General features: G+C 37.6%; 2 protein-coding genes across 3 annotated transcripts; both read right to left on the bottom strand.

The window, feature by feature from the left end:
* Nucleotides 1-5,979: 5,979 nt before the first annotated feature.
* micos10 (mitochondrial contact site and cristae organizing system subunit 10) lies at nt 5,980-12,978 on the bottom strand. Of its 2 annotated transcripts, none has more exons than XM_038289903.1 (4): nt 12,844-12,978; nt 10,115-10,162; nt 9,761-9,867; nt 5,980-6,219 (listed from the first exon to the last, which is right to left on the bottom strand). In XM_038289903.1, the coding sequence occupies exons 1-4, from the start codon at nt 12,905-12,907 to the stop codon at nt 6,211-6,213; spliced, it is 228 nt and encodes a 75-aa protein (XP_038145831.1). In that variant the 5' UTR covers nt 12,908-12,978; the 3' UTR covers nt 5,980-6,210. The 2 variants fall into 2 exon arrangements, with proteins under 2 accessions (XP_038145831.1, XP_038145830.1); XM_038289902.1 differs by having other exon boundaries at nt 5,980-6,222.
* Nucleotides 12,979-15,944: 2,966 nt separating this feature from the next.
* Nucleotides 15,945-21,516, bottom strand: sike1 (suppressor of IKBKE 1). The gene is made up of 5 exons (XM_038289927.1): nt 21,112-21,516; nt 18,729-18,834; nt 18,512-18,654; nt 18,321-18,434; nt 15,945-16,212 (listed from the first exon to the last, which is right to left on the bottom strand). The coding sequence occupies exons 1-5, from the start codon at nt 21,268-21,270 to the stop codon at nt 16,078-16,080; spliced, it is 657 nt and encodes a 218-aa protein (XP_038145855.1). The 5' UTR covers nt 21,271-21,516; the 3' UTR covers nt 15,945-16,077.
* Between the last annotated feature and the right edge of the window lie 3,399 nt (nt 21,517-24,915).

Consider the following 24,915-nt stretch of genomic DNA (forward strand, 5'->3'; position numbering starts at 1 on the left):
AATATAGCTGTTCTTGAGTCCAGTTGTGGGTCCATGTATTCAACAGGGCTTTATGAAATTTTAGGATATTGTTTTATACTCTAATGCTTCTAGCTTTCTCTTGTCTTCCCTGGTTTTCACTAATGAGTTTTAACAAAACACTGCTTTAACAAACAAGTTGAGAATAAAGATAGAATTACAAAACTATGTTCTCAAAAAGTTTGTTTGCACATTTTTATATATAAACATCAGAGCCAGTCCAAAAGCCGGCCATACTCTTCCGATTTTAGTTTTAAAACATTTTAACACCCTGTATCACATCTTCACACTAGTTCTTGTTCATATCCAGCATTTTATTGTCATTACACTGTAAGAGCAAAGAAATTAACTCTCTGCATTTAACCAATCACCTTGGGAAGCAGTGGTCTGCCATTGTGCACCCAGGGAGGACCCATAGTGAAGGACCCTTAACCCAGGGGGGACTTACTCAGGGACTTGAACTCAGAACTTCAGGATTCCAAGTGCAACACCCTAACCACTGGGCCGCCACTCCTCAAACAGGCATTAGTATGAAGGGTCTTGGCCAAGGACCCACACTGGCAGCTCATTTCCCCCAGCTGGGATACAAACCCAGGTGTCCTGTTTGCAGGACAGGTGACTTACCAATTGAACTGGCCAACCGCATCAAAAACACCAACAAAATATTTAGTTTGTAAATGAGAGCACATGTCATTATCTATCTGAAACAAACACTGATAGTTTAACAACGTTGTTCTATTTTAGCATCTTTGGCTAAGAGCTACAGCTACTAGCTATGTGTTACAGTTGCCCCCTCCTTTTTTTTTTTTTTTTTTAACTCAATGCTTACTGTATAACTTCTATGTAGTTTATTTTGCCGTTTTGTTTCTCTTTTCTCTTTCCTCTTAATTCTGAGCTATCTCTATAGTTATGCTGCTATAGGCTTAGACTGCTGGAGGACATAGGGACCCCTATTTCATCATTCTGCTTCATTCTATCTCTATTTTCCTACTCTGCAGAATCTGTTAGTTCAATCTCTAATGTCATGATTTCTCTGCTTTTTCTCACAGTAGCTTTGCCTCGTCTGTTCGTGTTTGGCTGTGACGCCATCCTGGAGAGAAATATTAGCTGTGTTGCTTCCATCAACATCTTTGATTATAGATGTTGGAGATTGTTGGGAGCTGGCTCGGAGCTCATCTGCCTGGCTGTGTGTTTCCTGGACGGTGCTGCCTTTTGCAGCTGCTTTTTGTATGTCTGCTTCTGTCTCCTTGAACCCCAGTCGGCTTAAGCAGATGGCCGCTCACTTTGAGCCTGGTTCTGCTGGTGGTTTCTTCTTGTTAAAAGGGAGTTTTTCCTCTCCACTGTTGCTACAAGCATGTTTAGTGTGAGGGATTGCACTCGAGTCAATGAGTCGATGCAATCAAATGGTTTTCCTTTGTTAGAAAACCTTGTATCAATTTGACTGTATGATCTGGTAAACTGTAAAGTGTCTTGCGATGACGTGTTGTGAACTGGCGCTATAAATAAACTGAATTCTTATCCCCTCTCCCTTTCTGTCTCTGTTGTATGAGATTTTAATTCTTAAATCATTTTCAATAAACTCTCCTATAGGCTATATGAACCAAGCAGGTCTGCTTGTGAAAGAGAATCTATTGGACTATCATCTAACTCTGGGACATCAATTACCAGAACTACAGTATAATGGAAAAAGAGGACAAGAAAAAAAACAATGTTTTTAATTTCTCATTTTATTTATTGCAGCTGTTAATAACAGTTTCAGGCCAAAAAAAATCTCAATTAAATCAAATGGAAGGTCTTTTTTCTGCATTCATAAAACTTATGCAATATCTGCATTCAAAGAGAGTGGGGATATGATTTAAGGGAGATAACTAATTTTAAGATTCAAAGATACAGAACTGCAAGGAAAAGATTTTGTATAACAAATAGTGGAGTGAGGCTATGGAACAGACTGAGCATGGATTTGAAGCAATGTCCAAACATCAACCAGTTTAAAAACAAATATAAACAAATGATTTTTACAAGATACAGGGAGGAGGGGCTTGAGGGGGAATAGAACTTGCTCTGCCACTATGAATTAAAATCGATAAGAAGTCAAGAGAGATGAAATAATAATTTTAAAAAAAAGTGTGAGAGAAAAGGGTTTTTGGTTTATGGATATGTATGGATATATGTGTACGTATATGTAGATAGAGATATGTGTATACTGTCTATAGTAATTGGGGTGTGTATGTATATGCATGTATGTGTGTATGTGTTTGAGATACGGGTGTATGTGTAAGTATGCATGTGTGTATATGTATGTATAGGTATCTATGAGTATGTGTATGCATATATATATGTATATATGTATGTGTGTGTGTATATATACACTATATTGCCAAAAGTATTTGCTCACCCATCCAAATTATTGGAATCAGGTGTTCCAATCACTTCCATGGCCACAGGTGTATAAATTCAAGCACCTAGGCATGCAGACTGTTTTTACAAACATTTGTGAAAGAATGGGTCGCTCTCAGGAGCTCAGTGAATTCCAGCGTGGAACTGTGATAGGATGCCACCTGTGCAACAAATCCAGTCGTGAAATTTCCTCGCTCCTAAATATTCCACAGTCAACTGTCAGCTGTATTATAAGAAAATGGAAGTGTTTGGGAACGACAGCAACTCAGCCACGAAGTGGTAGGCCACGTAAACTGACGGAGCGGGGTCAGCGGATGCTGACGCGCATAGTGCGAAGAGGTCGCCAACTTTCTGCAGAGTCAATCACTACAGACCTCCAAACTTCATGTGGCCTTCAGATTAGCTCAAGAACAGTGCGCAGAGAGCTTCATGGAATGGGTTTCCATGGTCGAGCAGCTGCATCCAAGCCATACATCACCAAGTGCAATGCAAAGCGTCGGATGCGGTGGTGTAAAGCACGCCGCCACTGGACTCTAGAGCAGTGGAGACGCGTTCTCTGGAGTGACGAATCGCGCTTCTCCATCTGGCAATCTGATGGACGGGTCTGGGTTTGGCGGTTGCCAGGAGAACGGTACTTGTCTGACTGCATTGTGCCAAGTGTAAAGTTTGGTGGAGGGGGGATTATGGTGTGAGGTTGTTTTTCAGGAGCTGGGCTTGGCCCCTTAGTTCCAGTGAAAGGAACTCTGAATGCTTCAGCATACCAAGACATTTTGGACAATTCCATGCTCCCAACTTTGTGGGAACAGTTTGGAGCTGGCCCCTTCCTCTTCCAACATGACTGTGCACCAGTGCACAAAGCAAGGTCCATAAAGACATGGATGACAGAGTCTGGTGTGGATGAACTTGACTGGCCTGCACAGAGTCCTGACCTCAACCCGATAGAACACCTTTGGGATGAATTAGAGCGGAGACTGAGAGCCAGGCCTTCTCGTCCAACATCAGTGTGCGACCTCACAAATGCGCTTCTGGAAGAATGGTCAAAAATTCCCATAAACACACTCCTAAACCTTGTGGACAGCCTTCCCAGAAGAGTTGAAGCTGTTCTAGCTGCAAAGGGTGGACCGACGTCATATTGAACCCTATGGATTAGGAACGGGATGTCACTTAAGCTCATATGTGAGTCAAGGCAGGTGAGCAAATACTTTTGGCAATATAGTGTAGATATGTATGTATGCTTAAACATAGGTAGATGTTAATATAGAACAGGGGTAGGATTTAATAAGTTTTATTACTTCTTCCTACTCCTTTTCGAACATGATGGGATGTACATATGTTTTTTTCTTTTTTTTCTTTTTTGTTTTGTTTTGTATGACTTTATTAATTTACTTATATTTGCTTTTTATTAAGTGTTCGAAATAAATGATCAATAAAAATAAAAAAATACAAATGCAGTTTCTGCCCAAAGAATTTCAAATGTTAAACTATTTATATTTCCTGATAGTATTTTTTGATTCAAATATTGTTTTAAAAAAAAATGAATTTCACAAAAGGGTTTGCAAAAAAAAAGTACAACTGCTCTAAATATTCCATATTTACCACTATTTTATGAAATATAGATATTTGTCTTAATTTACATATTAAATTCGATAAAACACTTTTTAAGTTCATTAGTAGCTTTATTTATACATTTTAGTCAAAATTCTTGTATCTTTGAGTTGGTGACCTTTTTGGTATAGCTGAATGACTTTGATGACTCCTCAGCATCTTCACATGGCATCAGTGCAGCTCAGCCTCACAGTCAGGCTTTGGGTCCACATCGTCTAGCATTTTTCTCTATATGTGCCTTGGCTCTGGAGGCTCCTCCCACGGCGCATCACAGGCCTGTGATTTTGTGAACCTTTTTTTAGAAACAGCCTGTGACTTCTGTTAAACAAGGGGGCGATGCGATCTCAGTGCATTTATTCACATAAACTCAAGATGATGGACTACTTTCTTTCTCATCAGTGTTTAAGACATAAATCCCCAAAATTGTAAATAATCACTGACAAATATCTGATAAACACCAGGAAATATGAGAAATCGAATAAATAACATTTTTTTTATATTTGTAATGTTCCTATAAGTCAAGTAAACATGCCTGATGGAGCCACTGGCCTGAACTAAATTTTTCTTAACACTGAAATCAGGTATTTTTTGTAAAGTTCAGGAAACTTCCTTTCAGACTTCGGTGTTCATGAACAAGGTGCTTCAATTTGACTAGTAGTTTTTTATATATATATACATATATATATATATATTTTTTTTTTTAATAAAAATTCTAAAATCAATATCTTATTTTACTATATATCTATTAAATTTGTGTTTATCATTACTTTTTTCAGTTTTGTGGTATATGAACTACCAGTGGGAATGTATCATTTTCTTTAATAGGAAGGTTTGCAAACTTTCAAGCACAACTGCATATATAGCACTTTACAGATAAACACCAATAAGGGCCTCACATGAATAATTCAATGATAAATAACTAACTGGGTCAAATTACATCTGAGTAAGCCGGTCTTTAATGGGTTTTTTATATTTTTAAGAGTTAGTAGGAGCTGTGGTGCAAGGAAACAGGGAAAGTGATTTCCAGAGCCTCTGAGCCTGATCTTCATAGATACAGTCATATGAAAAAGTTTGGGAACCCCTATTAATCTTAATCATTTATTTTTAAATATTTGGGTGTTTGAAACAGCTATTTGCACATTTGGCCACCTTAAATACATTTTCTCATGATTGGATACTACTGGCTATGAAGTTCAAATCTTTATGACATTACCAAACCAATTTTGTGCTTCAGTAAGTCAGTGAAAAGTGGTTAAGGGTATTCAAATCAAACAAAATTTTTGCACTCATCAAGTTTTCTTTTAATGCATACAGCACATTTTCTGTTAGTCCAATAAACCTCAATTCAATACTGAAATATCACTTTGTCCATCAGTTATTAGATATATCCAACTGAAATAGCTGTTGCAAACACCCAAATATTTAGAAATGAAATCATTAAGATTAATAGGGGTGCCCAAACTTTTTCATGTGACTGTATTTGGTTTTTTTTTAAATAAGTCTAGGGAACCACCAGCAGCATCTGGTTATAGAAGACATTTGCTCCTATTTTCTCAGTTTTAATCTGATGATCCTAAACAGAAACCAAACTAAGTTGATGTAGAAACAATATTTTTTCATTTCCTGACAAATGTTAAACCATTTTTATTTTTTGTTGCAGCTCAATGCAGATAAATCCTAAATGTTAATGGAAATCTGAAAGTGACTAATCTTTGCTATCGTGTCACCTTCCCCATTAGATGAGCTGCTGCAGATTCTCTGCACTCTGGTCCAACCACTTCCCTCTACACCAACTCAGAGGATCAACTACAAACATTTGAATAGAGACTCAGAATAATAACCTTCTGGCTGTTATGATCCAATAAGGGAACCTTTATTAGGAATTTATTAGGAAGTCCCATTTCGATTTAAAATTCAGCTCTGTTTGAATCTAATAGGGTCACTGAATAGATATCAAAGCACATTCATCCATCATATATTTATTTCATTATTGATTATTTTATTAAATACACACAGATTGCTCTGATCAGGCAAAAAAAAAACTCATACAATCATTTTTAGGACGGTAACTCCATGGGAAGACACAGATCCAACTGTAGCATAATGCAAACTGTGACACTCCAACAGCAAAAACCAAATCATTGCAAAAATGATATTTAAAAAAAAACAAAACTGCTTGATGGGTCGAAGTTACAGCTCCTGCTGGAAAAAATAAAAGAGAAAAAAAAATAAGATTTTGTCATTTGTAGAAAATACAGACAGAAATTTTAGAACTTTTGATTTTTGGTGATGCAGAATTGATTTAACCAAAATCTTTGATTAAAACCCAAAACTAAAAAATTAAATAAAATCAGGTGTTTGCCAACTTCAAACCAAGAGGTTAAGAAAAATTTGAAAAATTTACCCCCAAAACACCCGGATCTGTTTTGGCAAACGATACACAAAATCAGGTCTGTAGTGATAAGAACACACTGAAGTGAGCCGAGTCAGGCAGACTGCTCACCACTGCACTACCAAGAGGGACCAGGTGTCTATTTTCATCAAGTGACACCCTTTGTGTTTAAGTAAAACATATGCACTTTGAGGAAAATACAAATTAAAATAACTAAACCCCCAGGGGTCGCGGACGCCCTGTTGAAGACCTCCGTGGTAGGTAGTAAAATAAAATACGGCTGTGATCTGTTTTGCTTTGTGAGGACCCAGCTGAAAAATTAAAAAAGCTTTTATCCACACACAAAAAAATTTTTTCTTATACGTTCGAGTTCAGACTGGATGTAGAGAACAGCCTGGGATCAGCTGGTTTTCACCCTGAGCTGCCGGAGCTCATCAAAGCAGCTCAGATGTCTTGATGAAAACAAAGTAAAACTAATTAATATGGTAAATGATTTTTTTTTTTGCTCTTTATTTTGTTCCCAATTCATCAAGTCTAAATAAGGGAGTTACTCAGAGGAGCTCCGGTTTTATAAATACTGGCTTATAATAGAATTTTAATTTTTATTTATTCTGATTCCTTACTAACTGCTAGGCAACGTATTTATGTTATTCTTTTATTTGAGATGTAAAGAACAAAATACCTAATAATTAAAAGATTAAATAAAAGAGTTTTCATTTCATAATCAGTTATTGTAAGTCAATATTTGCATAATCAGCAATACTTTTGACTGATGGTAAGACAAAATTCCCAAAGGGGTATATAAGTAAAAAAAGGTTGGGAAACGGTGCCTTATGGCCTTGGCCTCATACTCTTTGGTCTTGGATGGTGGGGTCTTGACGGAAACACTATTGGAACAGCAGGTTGTTTTGCATTTACTCACACTGGGTTGTGTTTTTATCTGTCTGTTTTCATCATCATTCTGCTTCATTCTCTCTCTATTCTCCTATTCTGCAGAATCTGTTAGTTCAATCTCCTACGTTCTGCTCTCTCTGCTTTTTCTGATAGTAGCTTTGCCTCGTCTGTTCCTGTTTGGTTGTGACTCCATCCTGGAGAGAAATATCAGCTGTGCTGCTCTCTATAGATGTTGGAGATCGGCCTGTTTTTCAGTGTAGTCCTGTTTCTCTGGCTGTGACTGGCTGGATGTGCTCTCTTCATCCTCGTACATGGGAGTTGGTTCGGAGCTCGTCTGCCTGGCTGTGTGTTTCCTGGATGGGGTCGCCTTTTAGGGCTGCTTTTTGTATCTCTGCTTCTGTCTCCTTGAACCCCAGTCGGCCTCGGCAGAAGGCCGCTCGCACTAAGCCTGGTTCTGCTGGAGGTTATTTCCTGTTAAGAGGGAGTTTTTGCACTCCGCTGTTGCTACAAGCATGCTTAGCGTGAGGGATTGCCTTTGAGTCAATTAGTCGATGTAATCAACGGGTTGTCCTAAGAAAACTTTAAATCAATTTGACTGTTTGAGAAGGTGAACTGTAAAGTGCATTGAGACGACATGTGTTGTGAATTGGTGCTATAGAAATAAATTGAATTGAATTGCATGATCTGTGGATAATGATTGTTACTCTTAACGGACCTTCTAGTCGGAGCTAATACAGGTGCTGGTCATAAAATTAGAATATCATGAAAAAGTAGATTGATTTCAGTAATTCCATTTAAAAAGTGAAACTTGTATATTATATTCATACATTACATACAAACTCATATATTTCAGATGTTTATTTTGTTTAATTTTGATGATTACAAATGACAACAAATGAAAATCTCAAATTCATCATATCAGAAAATTAGAATATTACTGAAGACCAATAAAAACAAAGGATTTATAGAAATGTTGGCCAACTGAAAAGTATGAACATGAAAAGTATGAGCATGTACAGCACTCAGTATTTAGTTGGGCCTCCTTTGGCCTGTATTACTGCAGCAATGCGGCGTGGCATGGAGTCGATCAGTCTGTGGCACTGCTCAGGTGTTATGATAGCCCAGGTTGCTCTAATAGTGGCTTTTAGCTCTTCTGAATTGTTGGGTCTGGTGTATTGCATCTTCTTCTTCACAATACCCCATAGATTTTCTATGGGGTTAAGGTCAGGAGAGTTTGCTGGCCAATTAAGAACAGGGATACCATGGTCCTTCAACCAGGTACTGGTAGCTTTGGCACTGTGTGCAGGTGCCAAGTCCTGTTGGAAAATGAAATCTGCATCTCCAAAAAGTTGGTCAGCTGCAGGAAGCATGAAGTGCTCTAAAACTTCCTGGTATGTGGCTGCGTTGACCCTGGACCTCAGAAAACACAATGGACCAACACCAGCAGATGACATGGCACCCCAAACCATCACTGACTGTGGAAACTTTACACTGGACTTCAAGCAACGTGGATGAAGTGCCTCTCTTCTTTTCCTCCAGACTCTGGGACCTTGATTTCCAAAGGAAATGCAAAATTTACTTTCATCAGAGAACATGACTTTGGACCACTCACCAGCAGTCCAGTCCTGTTTCTCTTTAGACGCTTCTGACGCTGTCTGTGGTTCAAGAGTGGCTTGACACAAGGAATGCGACAGCAGAAACCCATGTCTTTCATACGTCTGTGTGTGGTGGTTCTTGAAGCACTCACTCCAGCTGCAGTCCACTCTTTGTGAATCTCCCCCACATTTTTGAATGGGTTTTGTTTCACAATCCTCTCCAGGGTGCGGTTATCTCTCTTGCTTGTACACTTTTTTCGACCACATCTTTTCCTTCCCTTCGCCTCTCTATTAATGTGCTTGGACACTGAGCTCTGTGAACAGCCAGCCTCTTTAGCGATGACCTTTTGTGTCTTGCCCTCCTTGTGCAAGGTGTCGATGGTCGTCTTTTGCACAACTGTCAAGTCAGCAGTCTTCCCCATGATTGTGTAGCCTATAGAACTAGACTGAAAGACCATTTAAAGGCTTTTGCAGGTGGTTTGAGTTAATTAGCTGATTAGAGTGTGGCACCAGGGGCCATCAATTTTGAACCTTTTCACAATATTCTAATTTTCTGATATGATGAATTTGAGATTTTCATTTGTTGTCATTTGTAATCATCAAAATTAAACAAAATAAACATCTGAAATATATGAGTTTGTATGTAATGTATGAATATAATATACAAGTTTCACTTTTTAAATGGAATTACTGAAATCAATCTACTTTTTCATGATATTCTAATTTTATGACCAGCACCTGTAGATCGGTGAACACAGGCAGTGATCCAAGCAGGGTGTTTTGGGGTAAGGCTGGCATAAAAGATGAGGATATGTGTGCATTAAGCAACCTGTTAAAACCAAATAAGGCCAAATCAAACCTTTTGGCTTCTGTGCTGCAGATAATGTGACCTCAGGTCATTCTGACAGTTGGCATACGCCATCCCAAGTCCAGCTCCTGAGAATAACGTAATAGGCCATGTACGTCCTGCAAAGAGAGATACTCTGTTACTTTTTTCCAACAATAACAAGCACATCTCAAAAATACAAGTGCAGTTAAGACATTCATATAAGAATACTGTAAATAGAGGAGAAAAGACTCCCTAACTGCACTCAAGACTTGTGTGTTAATGTGCAGCAGAGGAATGCAATCCTAGCTGTGTGGTCACATCCTCAACGAGCTACATGTAAGTTTTAAATTAAAATACAGCGACAAATAAATAGAAACTGCTTACTTTTGAAGAACAGAACAGAAAACACAATTCCTAACCCGAGACCAGTACCTGAAACACAGAACACAAAAAAACATTAGATATAAGCACAAAAAAACTGCAAAGATACATTTCTAACATTTTTGTCTAACCTACCCTCTGTACAAATAGAGTGCCATTTGTTTTCTTTGTAATATCATGTAGTAGTGATGCATTTGATAGGAAAAAAAGGCATTTTAGCTCAAAGAAAGCAAATTCCCAAGCAGGAGAAGCTTGCCCTGTTTTAAAGATGCGACCTTCTGAATCTGCAAGTATGGAAAATCCTGTACTTATGGAATAACCACCAACAGCAGTATTCACTCTATGCTTTGGAATACAAATGCACAAGTTTTATTTGTTTATTATCCATTTTATTTGCCAAATGATACCGAAAACATTGGCTGAGTATAGAAGGATACTCAACAAGTGGATAAAACAAAACTGACAAATTTAATTTACAACCAATATAGTGCTTTTAGTCGGTTAAAATGTCATGTTTTTGCTGCTTCTTCATTCCATTCCTGGGTTTTTACTCCATTTGTAGCTTGCCTTTTCTTTGGTATCAACCGTGAGTCAACTGACGCCCATGTTTTTATACCCATTTGAATAACAATGGATTAAATAAAAATTCTGTTGCACTGTTGCATAAAATGTGGTTTTATGATTCCTACAAATGATTTCCATCAGCAGAAGATCCCCTGGAGCTTTTTCTGATATTATCTTGTCCTATCTGTGCATACAATTTTATTATATCTTAACTTCTATAATTCAGAGTGTATATATTATTGCAGGAGTTCAAACAAAGCATAAAATTGTAGGAACATTTGGGCCACTAGGGTGATCAGGTGTTCCTATGTGGATCTAATTCGGCACCGGGAACAAAAACAGAGTGTGGCAGCAGTGATACTCTCAGTTGGACTGTCCTAACTAATATGATATTTTATTTGTTGCTGTAATAACCCTAAAATGACTAAAGAAATACAGTAACAAATTATTTACATCAATATACTAACATTTAATATGACTTGTGCTCTTTTCAGAGTTTTTGTGTTCTGTGAGGCCAAAGGTTAAGTGTTTCTGCAATTCATCTTAAGACTTTTTTTTTTTTAATACAGATAAAGAACTGCTCAACCCATTTAATTTTTATATTATTATTTATATAAACTCAGAGCTGATTCTCCAACTATCAAAGAATTTGTGTCCCTGGCAGAAATAGTAAAAACAAAAACAGGTTTGTCATTGTTTAACCATGCTGCAAATACAAGGCACAAAAATGGACATAAAAAAACATTTATGATAGATTGATAAATTACTATTAAAATGATATAAAATATGGTTTCATATTGTTTGTCCTGTATCCCTTTGCCAGGTCTCTTAAGACTGAAATGAAATATAATTCAACAGTAACTTTATTTAAAATGCTGCAGAACTTCCTTATTTTCCTACAAAAAGGTCTACTTGAAAGATATATTAGTGTTCTATTTCTTTTTCATAGGAATATTATGACCGAATTAGACTGTAGATGGAGAATCACCCTTAAACACCTTAAATGTACATTGGTGTGTAGATTTTTATAGAACAGGAATCAGGAAAATCTGGTCTGTCATCAGCCATTTATTTGAAAATACAGTGGTTATGCTTATTTACTGTGAGTTATGTGAGTGGAGTGATTTCATTATAAAATAAATCAACATTAGATAAAATACTGTTTCTCTATATGCTGTTTGTGGTCAGGGGACCCGGTAGAAAGAATAGATATAGAAATATATGTATGATGCTTCTAACATTGCAATCAACATAGTGTAATGTGTATTAATGTATTAGTGTTGCACCGATACGAGTATCATGCAGGGCCCGATCCAGCACTAAAATTGTTGTATCGGTATCGCCGAGTTCCAACAAATAGCGCACTGATACCATTTTGTCACCTATTCCTGGTAGGCAATAAAAAGTTCTACTGGATTCACTTTGTATTAGTCTTTTTCCTGCTTCACAAAGGTAGGCAGCAGCTTGACAAAGCCATGATGGCAATTATTTAACATCCAAGTAGTATGCAGTTCTTCATATATACACACATCAATTTCAGACAGATGGTATCGGGGCCAAAAAGTTGCGCATATATATATATATATATATATATATATATATATATATATATATATATATATATATATACATGTTAAAGGATCTTGACACTCAACAGCATCTCATTTGTCAAAGCAAGCCGATTTAGGGCTGCAATTATTAAAAACCACTAATCTATAGTATGTCTAACCTATAGCTAATATAGGCTTATTCATCCTGCCACCAAAGAAGCAACAATAATATTATAGAGTGATTGGAAACATGCCAACACGACATTATATAACCCAATTAAACATAATTCGTGCTTAGCTGGGCAATATATTCCTGTAAAACCAGAACCATGTGTTGTCTGCAACTTACACCAATAATAATATTAAAGGTTTCTACTTTTCCAGTAGTTGTATTTTTAACCATATAAGTCAGATTGACAGACACAGGTCAGTAATGAACCCCGGTTTGTTTACATTAACCTCTAAATGCTCATTAGTTGTCCTTTACTAGCCCTGTGCGGCTAGCTAGTTAGCTTCAGTCAATGACAGCATTAAACTACAATCCCAACTAACGCCTAATGCTTCATTATTATCTTTCATGGCAGAAACCCTGCTGGCTGAAAGCTGAGGAATATTTACCCAGTTTAGTCACACCGTCTGCCAGGCAGCGGTCCCACTTTTTACCGAGTTCCTTCTCAGACATTCTGACTTTAGCTCCTGGCTAAAGGTTTCAGCTGCAGCTCTGGCTGCTGCCTTTGAGGACCGCTCGGAAATGTACAAGACTAATATGATGTGTTGGAAAATTAAAGTTAAAATACGACACATGGAAAAATCGGTGAATAGAACATTCCCATTGAATCATATAGCTTTTTATATTACTGTATAAAGATTTAACTCATAAAAATGCTGTTGGTTTAAAAAAAAAAACTCTTTCAAAGATGGCTTTTATTTATCTGTTTCACGTGAATGCACCAAGCAGCTACTTTTGCAAAAATGCTGCCACCTGCCGGTGAAAATAAAACAAACATTTTCTAAAAGGATCTAGGCCTAATAATAATTTAACTTTATTGAGCTCACATTACTATGAGACACGACAACAGACTGGCTCCATCCATATCAAGATATTACACAGTAGGACATTCTGAATGCAGGGTGAAAGAGAGCTCGCTGTTAAGAGTAATCCACTGTCTGTTTTTATTCAGTTATTCAACAATCCAGCCACCCAATAAAATAAGAACTACGGACCCCCAAAGAAAAAAAAAAAGACCCCGCTAATTCGTAACATAACACAGTGCTGAAAAGAGATCCGATTCTTGCTTTACTGGTGGATTTAATATATTCTGCAGCACTCAGTGTCATTGTTTGCTTTTATAACTAACTCCATGTTAATACTTATTTCTTTAAAGTCAGAAATTAGAGAGAAAAATACACAATAAGTGACTCAAACAGGGGAAACCGATGTGTAATTCTAAAATCCGAGTTTTTTTCTTCAATACTTTAATCCTCCACAAGATCACGCCCACAAGAGAGCTGGTCCACAGATGCGTTATCTGTGTGGACATTTGGTGTTTGTAATGCTTTCAAATGCAGGAATATAATTATGTTATGCTATGTTTGATTTGATGTTTTCTACTAAAATTACTTAAAAGGTTCCTAATCTTTAAACTGGTTTCAGAAATAAATAAGATAACATTTTTGGTCTAAAATATCACGTACCAGTAAAATGGGCAGAATTCAAGCACTATAATTATTTTTGCAAGGTAGATTTTTGACTTGCCATGTACCATAAACATTATGGTCTCCCTGTAAAATATTGTAATTCCATTGTCTTTCAGAAACCCCATTCTGTGTAAAACCAAAGGTTTGTGTAAGAGATTAAACTTTTTTTCCCCCTTAAAGAATTATTTTCTGATTATGTAAAATATACCCAAGGAAAATTAAAAGTACAAGATGTAGTTAAAATATCTTTTCCAGTTTACCATAGAGCCAAAAAAACTATAGTTTTAAAATATTAAAACAAATATTTGCAGAATTGTTATCATAAAAATATACAAATTAGTCTACAGAGTGAGTTTTCCGTTTATTTATGTCAACATAAAATACTTAAGATTCAAGATTATTTTGTTTTCTTTTGCAAAGAAATATCCACCCACTAACAGCTGGGGAGATAGTGCTCCCATTTTCTCCAAATTACATGAATATTTATGAAATTAATATTTATCAAACATGTACCTTTGTTTTTATGATAAAACAAGATTAGTCTCCTGATAGTTTCAAGAATTATTTTGTTAAGAACTGCCAAGTCCATTCTTATAATACTAGACAAGCTTTGTCTTTTCATTTTCCATTAAGTATTAAAACTCAAGAACAATTTTATTTTTCGGTATCTCGGAGCAAAACTATAGAATGAATATAGAAAATATTTCGAATCTTTAGAGATAAATGGTAGAAAGAAAGAAAAAAAAATACTGTTATCCAAAAAAAGACAATAATGTATGATTTTACAAATAATGGCTGCCTGAAATCTGAAATTTAAGATGTTAAAAAAAAAAAAAAAATTATATATATATATATATATATATATATATATATATATATATATATATATATATATATATATATATAGTACATTTCTGTTTTCTCTCTCGAGTAAAATGTCTTTCATAATGTGAGTTTCCTGATGTTTTGTCTTTCTAGGGGTGGCCTTCGGTATAAGCCCGATGACGTTTCTGTCACATCACATTTCTTATTTTATTGACGTATTCTGAGTTTCTATTTTGATTTGTGAAAAAAAGATAAATAAAAACAATATATAATATAAATATGAGAGCTGGGGAGATACATGAAGCTGAACATCTGTCGATAACTGTAATGTTGTAATGTTTAACAGCTCATGGACATTAATGGACATTAGAAACAGACTCAATGAGAAAATAACATTTATTTGTGTCTTTTTAAATATTTTGAATTATTAGAAGCCTTCTCTGTTAAGTAAAGTTTCTTCAAATCATTTTTAATTCAGTTCCATTTTTATTCAAAAATACAGCTGATTGGGAGCAGGAGGGATGAAGAATCCTCTGACTGAAAACACTCTAACGGTGTCAAATCTAATAACAGAGCTGTATTTTTTCTTGTTCTACCATTGCCTACGGTGTTATTAGAATTAAAGTTTATGAAAATGATCCAACAAAATGTATAGATTGAATTTTATTTAACACACGCCGCACACGGTCATGAAGTCATACTGTAGCATGTCTAAAACTAAGTTCCTGAGATGACAACAGTTTCAACAACAAACATTTCAAGAGGTGGCATGTTTTTTTTTTCTTTGTACAAAGACTGAGCTGGTACAATTAAACTGCTTCTAAATCTGAAAATTAGAATAGATCCCTACCACAAAAATCCCTTTGCAAACAAATTAAAAGTATAAAGCAATTATGACATAAGAAGCAGGTGAATCTTTGTGAAACGGCCAAGAGTCTTTTCTTTTTTGGCAGCGAGCACAGAGTCTTACCCTGTGTGTGTGGAGAGGGGTGGCAGTTGTTTCTGCAGGCTTTTCACTCCTAAGTGAATGAGACTGGGACTATAGTAAAACTAAACAGGAGGTAGAAACTGTATCTCTTAAAAGTAACTGACATAAGTCCTTTTTCCGATGGGTATCTTAGTGACCAGCTACACATCTTATATCAACAGCACGGATTATGGATTCACTTGCAGGACAGCAGTGATGACACAGTTACTCTACAAAGAGCTTCCCTAACCCTGGAGTGCACACACTGGTAAACGTAATGAAAGCTAAAATGCTGTGTTCAAGTGACCTTCGCTAGAAAATTCACAACCCTGTAGTCTGCTTTCTCAGTCCTGGTGCTCTGATCAGTCGTCAGACGATGCCTGTGGGGAATGCTCCCACTCCGCTGCTGGTGGGGATTTCTGCTTGGCGTCGTCTCTCTCTATCTTCACCGACCCCTTGCTGATGGATAAAAGGTCCCGAAGCTCCTTGTTTTCTATCTGAAAGAGGCGGAAAACCCAAATGTTAAACCAGTAATACATTACCAAGAACAACTCGTATGAAAGAGATGGATTTAGATTTTGTTGTGGGTTTTAATACCAACAAAAATAACAGGACTGAAGTCAAATCTTCCCAGTTATGTGAAATCAGAATTAGCATGACATAAAAAAAGCTACAATATGTAATTTCCAGCGACATCTAATGGTCAAACTGCAGAATGCAGCAATATGAACCGCCCCCTTGTCGCCTTTCCCCCTCCAACGATATGGAGGCCATCAAGGTAAATAAATGGCTTCCCCAATCCCCGTATCACCTTTCTTGTCAAGTGATGACAAAGTTTGCTTACACAGATCATTTTATAAATAGTTTTGATATCAATCTGTGTAGAATAGGTTTTATATAGGCCTAACTTGTAATTCTACCATTGACTGTAGCGATCTCTGCAGTCACTAGTTTCTCAGCTCTGTTCCGCTAAAAAGCAAAGATGTCTGCCTCCATCAATGCAAGATAACATACAGTCAGTTAATTCTTGTAACTATTACACAATTATTACACTTTTTGTATATTTAAACTGTATAAACTGGAGCTCTGGGAAATTTTTTAATGATACTTTCATAGTTCTGAAGTTTTTATCTTAAATCCGTGTCCATTGAGGACATAGAGACCATATTTCATCATTCTATCTCTATTCTCCCACTTCAGTCATTTTCAGTGATTAGTCCTGTTTCTCTCTTAGAAATAGCTATAGGCTCTGCCTTTACTGTAACCCACTATTACCCCATTTATACTACCCTTAAAAAACCGATCCATGCCGAGACCGGTCCGAGGTCGGATCAGTTAACCAGGCCGAGCTCGGTTCTGACGACCGTTTACACATCACGCTATCTCGGTTCATCGACTCCTCGCCTCCTAGTGACGATCTGCGGTGTTACTGCCAAGATTGAAGGAGGAAATCAAGCAGTTGGTGGCGGTAATGCACCAAAAGTTGTTTGCCAATCGCCATAAAACACAAGAAGAGAAGATTTCGATTATTGTTTATAGTAGTTCTTCTTCTTGTGTTTTGTGTTGGTTGGCAAGCAACTTCTGGAGGGGCATTACCAGCAACTACTGGAATGGAGTCTGAATCGGGATGTGCAGCCAGACGGAGATGACGCGTTCTGCTCATCCGCTCTTATTATCAGAGAACCGAGCCAGGGAAAAACCGAGCCGAGCCCACCTCTGGAACTGGTCTGCAGTTAGCGCGTTCCGGTTGTGTCTAGCTCGGTTCAGTTCAGTTTGCTTTCCATTTACACACGATAAGTTATCTCAGTTACTGAGCTCGGACCGGTCTCGGCACAGTTTTTCAAGGGTAGTGTAAATGGGGTATAAATGTGCTCTTTCATCCATTTTCACAGGAAAACCAGCCCAGAGCTCGTCTGATTGACTGTCTCTTTCCCCGACAGAGTCACCTGTATAAATAGCTTACTGTTACCTTTTCTAGCATAGCTATACCCCATTCACACTACCCTTGAAAAACCGCGCAGAGACCGGTCCGAGCTCAGTAACTGAGATAACTTATCGTGTGTAAATGGAAAGCAAACTGAACTGAACCGAGCAGCAGTGCTTCTATGCTTCTTTTGCATGTCTGCTTCTGTCTCCTTGATCCCCCTGTTTCAGCAGAAGGCCGCTCACACTGAGCCTGGTTCTGCTGGAGGTTTCTTCCTGTGTTCCCGTCTCTATTAGAGCCCTACTGATTAATCGGTGGCACAATTTATTAGGCCTTATTAAGCGTCTGGCTCAGTAATTGACTTCTGCCAAAATGCGGCCGATGTAAAAATTCTGTTTTTGCTGCAAAAAGTAAGAACAAATTTCTTCTGCTGTTTTGGCTGCAGTAACCTGGACAGAATTAGATTACTGATGGACTGATCTACCAATAAAAACAGCCCTGGTTGGAAGGTTTTTTTTGTTTTTTTTAAACAAACTCTGAATCAACAATAGAGTTTCTGAAGCTTTTCTGACTGAATGAAAAATGCCCTCTTTTTTTCTAGCTTCTACCAAGTTAACCTTAATTTCATAAAACCAGGATAATCTGAGATTTTTGTTTACAAACAATAAAAATGTCTCTCACCTCTAGCTGAGCAAGCCTCTCTCGAACAGAGCAGTAGTGCTGATCGTCTGCCTGCACGGCTCTTCTCATCACCTGACCCATCTCACATATCCGCTCCACCTGGCTCTGCACTTCCTGGAGCAAAAGAAGCCATTTTTAATCCTAGCTATGTAAAAATAATCTTCTTGAGCAACCAAAGAACGCCACCCTACTCTGGCATGGTCCTGATGAAGGCTGAGCACGGGTTTGGTGTCCAGCTCCTTTTTTGCCATCATCAGCTGCAGCATCTGCTTGCGATACCGACCCATGATTAGTTCTAAGGCGTATTGGTGTTCTTCAAGAGACAGCCACAGTTCTGCAGAGATTGTACAGAGCATTAGTATATTAAAAAAACATCCACTAAAATAAAGCATCAGAAGGAAATAATACCTTTATTTTCCTGCTGCAACTCTTTAATTTGGGTGTTTTCTTGAGTCAGGAGGACATGAGGCTTGTATTTGGTCAGATCTTGAATCTCTGAGCTGTCTTCTGTGTGCTGAAAGAAGGAAAGACAAGCAACTAAGAACAGAAGTTGTTTGAAAAGAGCCTTGTTGCAACTTTTTCCAAAAGATTAAAAAACAAAACAAAACAAAGAAAACAATTCACTGGACTTTACTTCCAACTTTTAAGATGTTTCGCTTCCCATTCAGGGGGCTTTTTCAATTTAAATTGTCAGAAATAGCGTTGAGTTCGATGCTTTATACAGTAGCCCAACAAAGCCTTTTTTGGCTTAGAAAACGTGCAAATTGAATCAGACGAACAGCTCCACCTCTGTTAACGGCTGGTTATCCTCCCGCAGCAGTGTGTCGCAGTGAGCTTGTCACAGATATTTCTAATTAATGTGCAGTATTGAAGCGTGGTCTACGCCAAGTTATTCCACGCCACAACGCAAGAGGGACAATCTAGCTGAGGGTCTAGATACGGTCGAGGCGGTGAGGAGGTGGGGGCAAGTTTGTCCGACAACAGAGGAACATGAGGGTAAAAAGAGCAGGGATCCAGGTGGAAAAAGGGTCCCAGCGTTCTCGCTCTTCTACTGGTCCATCTTCACAATTTTCCACAATGGTGGTCATACAAACAAAACAAGCCGGTAAGGTAGCAGACAGGAAATGTGTATAGAGTGGATGTAGATTTGACCAATCAGAGGCATCCTGCATGGCATTCACTGCAACGCAGATGACCTGGTTTCTGAGTATAAATCAGCCTTCAGCCTTAACCCTGCAATACCAAATACTGGTCTATGTCTGTGATGATAGGGGGTCATTAGGTGGAAATATTGGACCTTTATAGACTGGACCAAGAACTTATTTGTTTTTAGGCTGTTGTATAAAACCTCAAACTCAACGCTATTTCTGACTTTTTTATTCGAAAAAGCGTCCTGGATGGGAATCAAAATGTCTTCAAACTTGGAAACAAATTTAGGTGGAATTTTTTTTTTTTTTTTTACTATTTGGAATGACTATGACCTGGATGACAGGGAATCTTCCCCATCACATTGTTGCAACCTTTCCAGTGAATGCATCAGAATCACCACAATAAAAGGACTAAGATTCCCAGGTCCCTAATTTGTAGGAAAAAATCTGTATCTACCAATACAACTAATCATATTCTGCTTAAATCCTGAATAAAGATTGAATCTTCAATTCAAATATTACACGCAAGTCTTCATCAAGTCTGTCCATCATCCCTCACTGTGTTACAGACTTATCTGCATATTTAGACTTTAGGTACAGTGCACCTTGGGAATATTTTCATTCCACTGAAACGTTTTCACATTCTGTTACCAACCTGAACCTTCGTCATTGTGTTATCTAGGGATTGGATATAATGGGCCAAATCAATGATTGTTGAGTTTCTGGAAAATAACTGGTGCCCCACAACATGATGCTGCCAGCACATATGGCTTTTGACCATATTTAGTATTTCATACACAGGTGTAACTTTCTGAAGGACTGGTGTGGACAGTCCCCACCAATATTTTCCGCTTTTCCCCTTTCCGCTCATTTACTTTAGCCGAAGGTAACAGAGGTTGGGTGCAGCTATCTGTGTTCAGAGCATTTTTAGTCTGTCGTGTGATGTCCCACCTCTCGGCGTGACATCATCGGATCTCTCGCTTTAAGACATCTGATTTGCGGTCACATTTCACTGCGTACGGAGTAACTAGCAATGGAGGAGAGACACACAGCAGCACTCAGTGAATATTAACCTACAGCTACTTTGATGTTTGAGCAAAAGTTAGGAGACGGCTTGGTTAAAAAGATTAGAGATCATACCACTGAAAAACCTGTTTGTTTGACATACGGGGTTTTTCAGCTAAAAATGATTGGCTTAGGGCCACCCCTGGCCCCCCATCTAGCCCCGCCCCTGCATTTTGGAAACTACAAAAACCTAATGAAAGTGTTTAGGTGGAGTAACTGTAGGTGTATCAGCCTCCACCCTTAGAGTGTCCCCACCAACTTTCATCGCAAAGTTACACTCTTGATTTTGTATATAGGTTAAAAAAAAGATTATATAGTTTACATTTTATCAGAGAACCTCCTTGTACTTGTGTGCTTGTTCACCTGCTTCTAAAGCAAAAAAATAGCATTTAAAGTCTGCCTTTTATCCTGGATTTCATCGAGGAAGTATAAGATGAAAAGGGGGTGAATATATCTGTACAGCATCATTTTCAGATTTCCTCCTTTTACTTCACTCCCCTTAAAACCAGGCGCTTCCATCCTTCCCTCTGTGGTTTCTATGTGTACTGACAGCGTGTAATCAGACGGAAGGGTCCTACCTTGTCAGGCAGAGCGTTCCCCACCTCCTTCATGCTCTGCACCCGGAGTCCCAGGGCCCCGGTTTGGTCTATCAGACCCTCGGCGGCTGTATCATGATCCTTCAATCTCTCCAGAAGGGTCCTCGCATCGCACAACACTTTCTCAAAAGTGCAGGCCATTGACAGCAAACCGACAAGTTGGTTCGGTGACGTAAGAGAGTGGCTTTAAAACCGTCAGCGGAGAGGCAGAGACGTCTTCATATGAACGTCTTCATACCAGCGCAGATCACGTTTAACACTATGGTTTTGAACAAACGATAAACTGGACGCAGGCAGTGAAAATAAACCGATTTTGTTGTCAAATTCGTCGATCGTGTAAGGCAAAACCTAACGTCACTTCCGCATCCCCTTGCCTTCAACCGTGCTGCATTTAAACGCACAGCATAGCTCGGAAAATCTTACAACAAGGTGTATATCGATGTTTTACACATTGAGAATTCTCACATTTAACATTTTCTGAATGCAGAAGAACAAAACACACAGTATGGATTAGCCTTGTTAGTTCACGTGTGTCGTGATGTGATTTCGGCAACATATATATCGTGTTGCTGGCAACTCCGATCTACACAAATGCCGCAGTAATCTTCTTTCTTGACATATAATATTTTATTTTGTCTGACAGAATACTGCCATCTAGTGGATTACTTTAAAATAAACATGGTCAATATGATCGACCTCTTGTATGTATGTATGTATGTATGTATGTATGTATGTATGTATGTATGTATGTATGTATGTATGTATGTATGTATGTATGTATGTATGTATGTATGTATGTATGTATGTATGTATGTATATATATATATATATATATATATTCATTATTTGAAACTAAAGTTTTATAATTATATATATAAAACTTTACTTTAAAATATTGATTGATTGATGTTTTTTTTATTTTATCAGTTGATTTGTTCCTACTAAAAAAACTTTGTAATAAAATGCCTTACAGAAGCAAACTTCAAGACTATCTAAAAAAAGGGTGTGCATATTTTTGATGTAAGCTTTTATTATAAAAAATGAAATGTAAATATAAGTTGGTGATACATTTAGCTTGGTTTATCTTTTGAGATATACTTGTCATATTGTTTTTTTATCATCAATAAACATCTTTTTGAATAAAAACGATTTAAAAACTGCTAGCCTTGTTGGAACCCACCAGAGGCCCTTAAGCCTCTGGGCTCGTCTGAGCGCTGAACCTCTTCCACCACATTAAGGTGGCAATTCATAAAAGCTGGATGATGACCAAAAGAACAAGCCCAGATACAAACAGCTGAAATGAGCTATCATCTCAATGTAGCTGGGCCTTCACTTAGAGATAAGATAGTAAGAGGAGCCCAGTCATCAGGGAGAGACTGCGAATCTTCTTCACATCGAGAGCAGTCAGCTAATGCAACGTTCTAAACATCCATTTAGAATTTCCCTGGACGCCTCCTTTAGGAGGTGCTCCAGGTACACACCATTTGGAGGCACAGTGGATAACCCCGAGCAGCTGGAGGATGTGTCTGAAGAGAGGAAAGTTTGGGAGTCTGTGCTAAGACTGCTGGGTAAGCATACGCTATGGGTAGGCAGAAGCAGACCAGTACGAGTAGAAAATCAAGCTTTTTTTTTTATCAGTAAACCGTAGATGTTGAATAAAGACAGTCTTTACTCTCTCTCTTTCCTTTTTCACCTTTGTGTTTATTACAATTAAAATAAGCCCAGAGCAAAGTACATAGCTTGGAACATTAAAGACGATGATCCGCTTAAGAAGGTAAATTTGTTGGGTCTTGCAGCTTGACACTAACTGCAGTTCTGTGTGACAGGACACCTTATGAAAAAACAGAATAAAATCAGTATTTCAAAGGTTTGACCATACTGCATATTGAATATATCTTGCTATGGTTGAGGTTAACAAAAGGTTAATCATTTTTAAAAGAAAAAAAAGTTCTACTCTCGTGAATTTTTCCATGATAAAATGTGCAAGATTAATTATTTGTTTTTGCAGTGACAATGTTTTTAATAACAGACTGATTAATAAAGTTAACAAGTTTGAGGAATCCTGATATTCTGCTTAACTCTTTTAAATCTCACCTTGCAGATTATTGCAGGCTACTATGTCTTATTTGGCTGTTATATTTATGGTCAGTTCAAGATCACATATGCGGTTCCTCAAGGCTCCATTTACAGGCCAGGCCACCTCCATTTAGTTTATATGTGCACCTTGAATTATGGAGTCTTTTACCATATGGAATATGATGATTACTACCAGCACCCCTCTCAACCCCATTAAGCATGTCGGAAAATTGATATATACTGATTACGCACAACTCTTACATTTCTCTACAAGTCAGTGAATGTATCCAAGGTCAAAGATTTGAAAGAGCAGAAACTTGTCTAGCTTGATACAAACAAGGTTTTATTGTCTTTTGTCACAAAACATGCAAAGTTACAGAACAATTTTAGGCTAGACTTGATTGGCATCACAAGGTTGAAACAGTTTTCTTCCATGCTTGAAGGAATTATCTACGGTTTTCTCTAATAATACATTAAAGGATTGTAATTGTCTCCTTAAATGTCCCAATTAAAGAAACACCAGGGCCTCGAGCCAATGAATGACTTTGGGCCTAAACATGTTTGTCAGGTGTGAGCCATTTCAATCACTCGGGTCCCTATAGAAATGTTAACTTAGTGTTTCTAGGAAACCAAATATAAAAGGAAAGTTGCATCCAATCAATCAATCCACATTTTATGGATGGATGAATGAGACTGAAACTGTGTGCATACTAGGGAGGCATGATGTATTGCTGTTGGCATCAGAATCGGCAGATATTCATCCTTTTTTTATACGTCTAACTATCCATAAATATAAATATCAGTGTATTTTGGTTCTTTTGTGTTCTCAACAATAGGATAGCATTTAAAAAATATATGTTTGAGCTCAATTTTGGAAAATACAAACCTATTGCCTATTGAAAGTGTGTTGAGTAACTGTAGGTCCATCAGCCTCCACACTTAGAATGTCCCCACTAACTTTCATCACAAAGTTACACCCTTAGCCCAAGATAACTTACAAGTTTTACAGAATATAGGAAACAGAATGAGATCTATCAAGAATGTATCAAAAAGTATTAAAACATTAAAGTATTTTAATAAGGTTGGTTTTGGTTTAAGGAATAACATGTTCTTATAAAAAGATTTCATACTGATACAGCGACACGACTTCAGGCTTGTGTTCTAATATTTAATTTGACTGAGGTCAATTTTCACCAACAAAGCAACCGTTTAGTTGCCTTTTGTCTATCATCGCGAGACTTCAGAGCCAGCTGAGAGATCTACTACTCTTTCTGGAACTTGATGTTGTCAAATATCGCGGGAACAACAAACACTTTACAGAATAAATATGATGGGGCTAGTGGTAAATTTTGTTTGGGTTCCGGCACATAACGAGATAAAAGGAAATGAAAGGGCAGACAGGATGGCTAAGGAGAGTACCAATAAGTTAAGGGTAGACATTAATGTTAGTTTTGGTATAACAGAAATAAAGGGTATAATTAAACAAAAAGCAAAAGAGAGGTGGCAAAAGTCATGGAATGAAGAAAAGAAAAGAAAGGAAGGTGGCTTTATAAAATACAAAAGAGAATTGGACCAATGAGAAGATCAGAAAGGAACAGGAGAGAAGAGATTATTATTTCTCGACTTAGAATAGGACACACTGGATTGAATAGATCGTTATTTTTGATAGGGAAACATCAGACAGGGAAATGTGACTGTGGGGAAGATGAG

Source organism: Cyprinodon tularosa, unplaced genomic scaffold, assembly GCF_016077235.1.
Source record: "Cyprinodon tularosa strain WSP-4 unplaced genomic scaffold, ASM1607723v1 ctg273, whole genome shotgun sequence".
Lineage (NCBI taxonomy): Eukaryota > Metazoa > Chordata > Actinopteri > Cyprinodontiformes > Cyprinodontidae > Cyprinodon > Cyprinodon tularosa.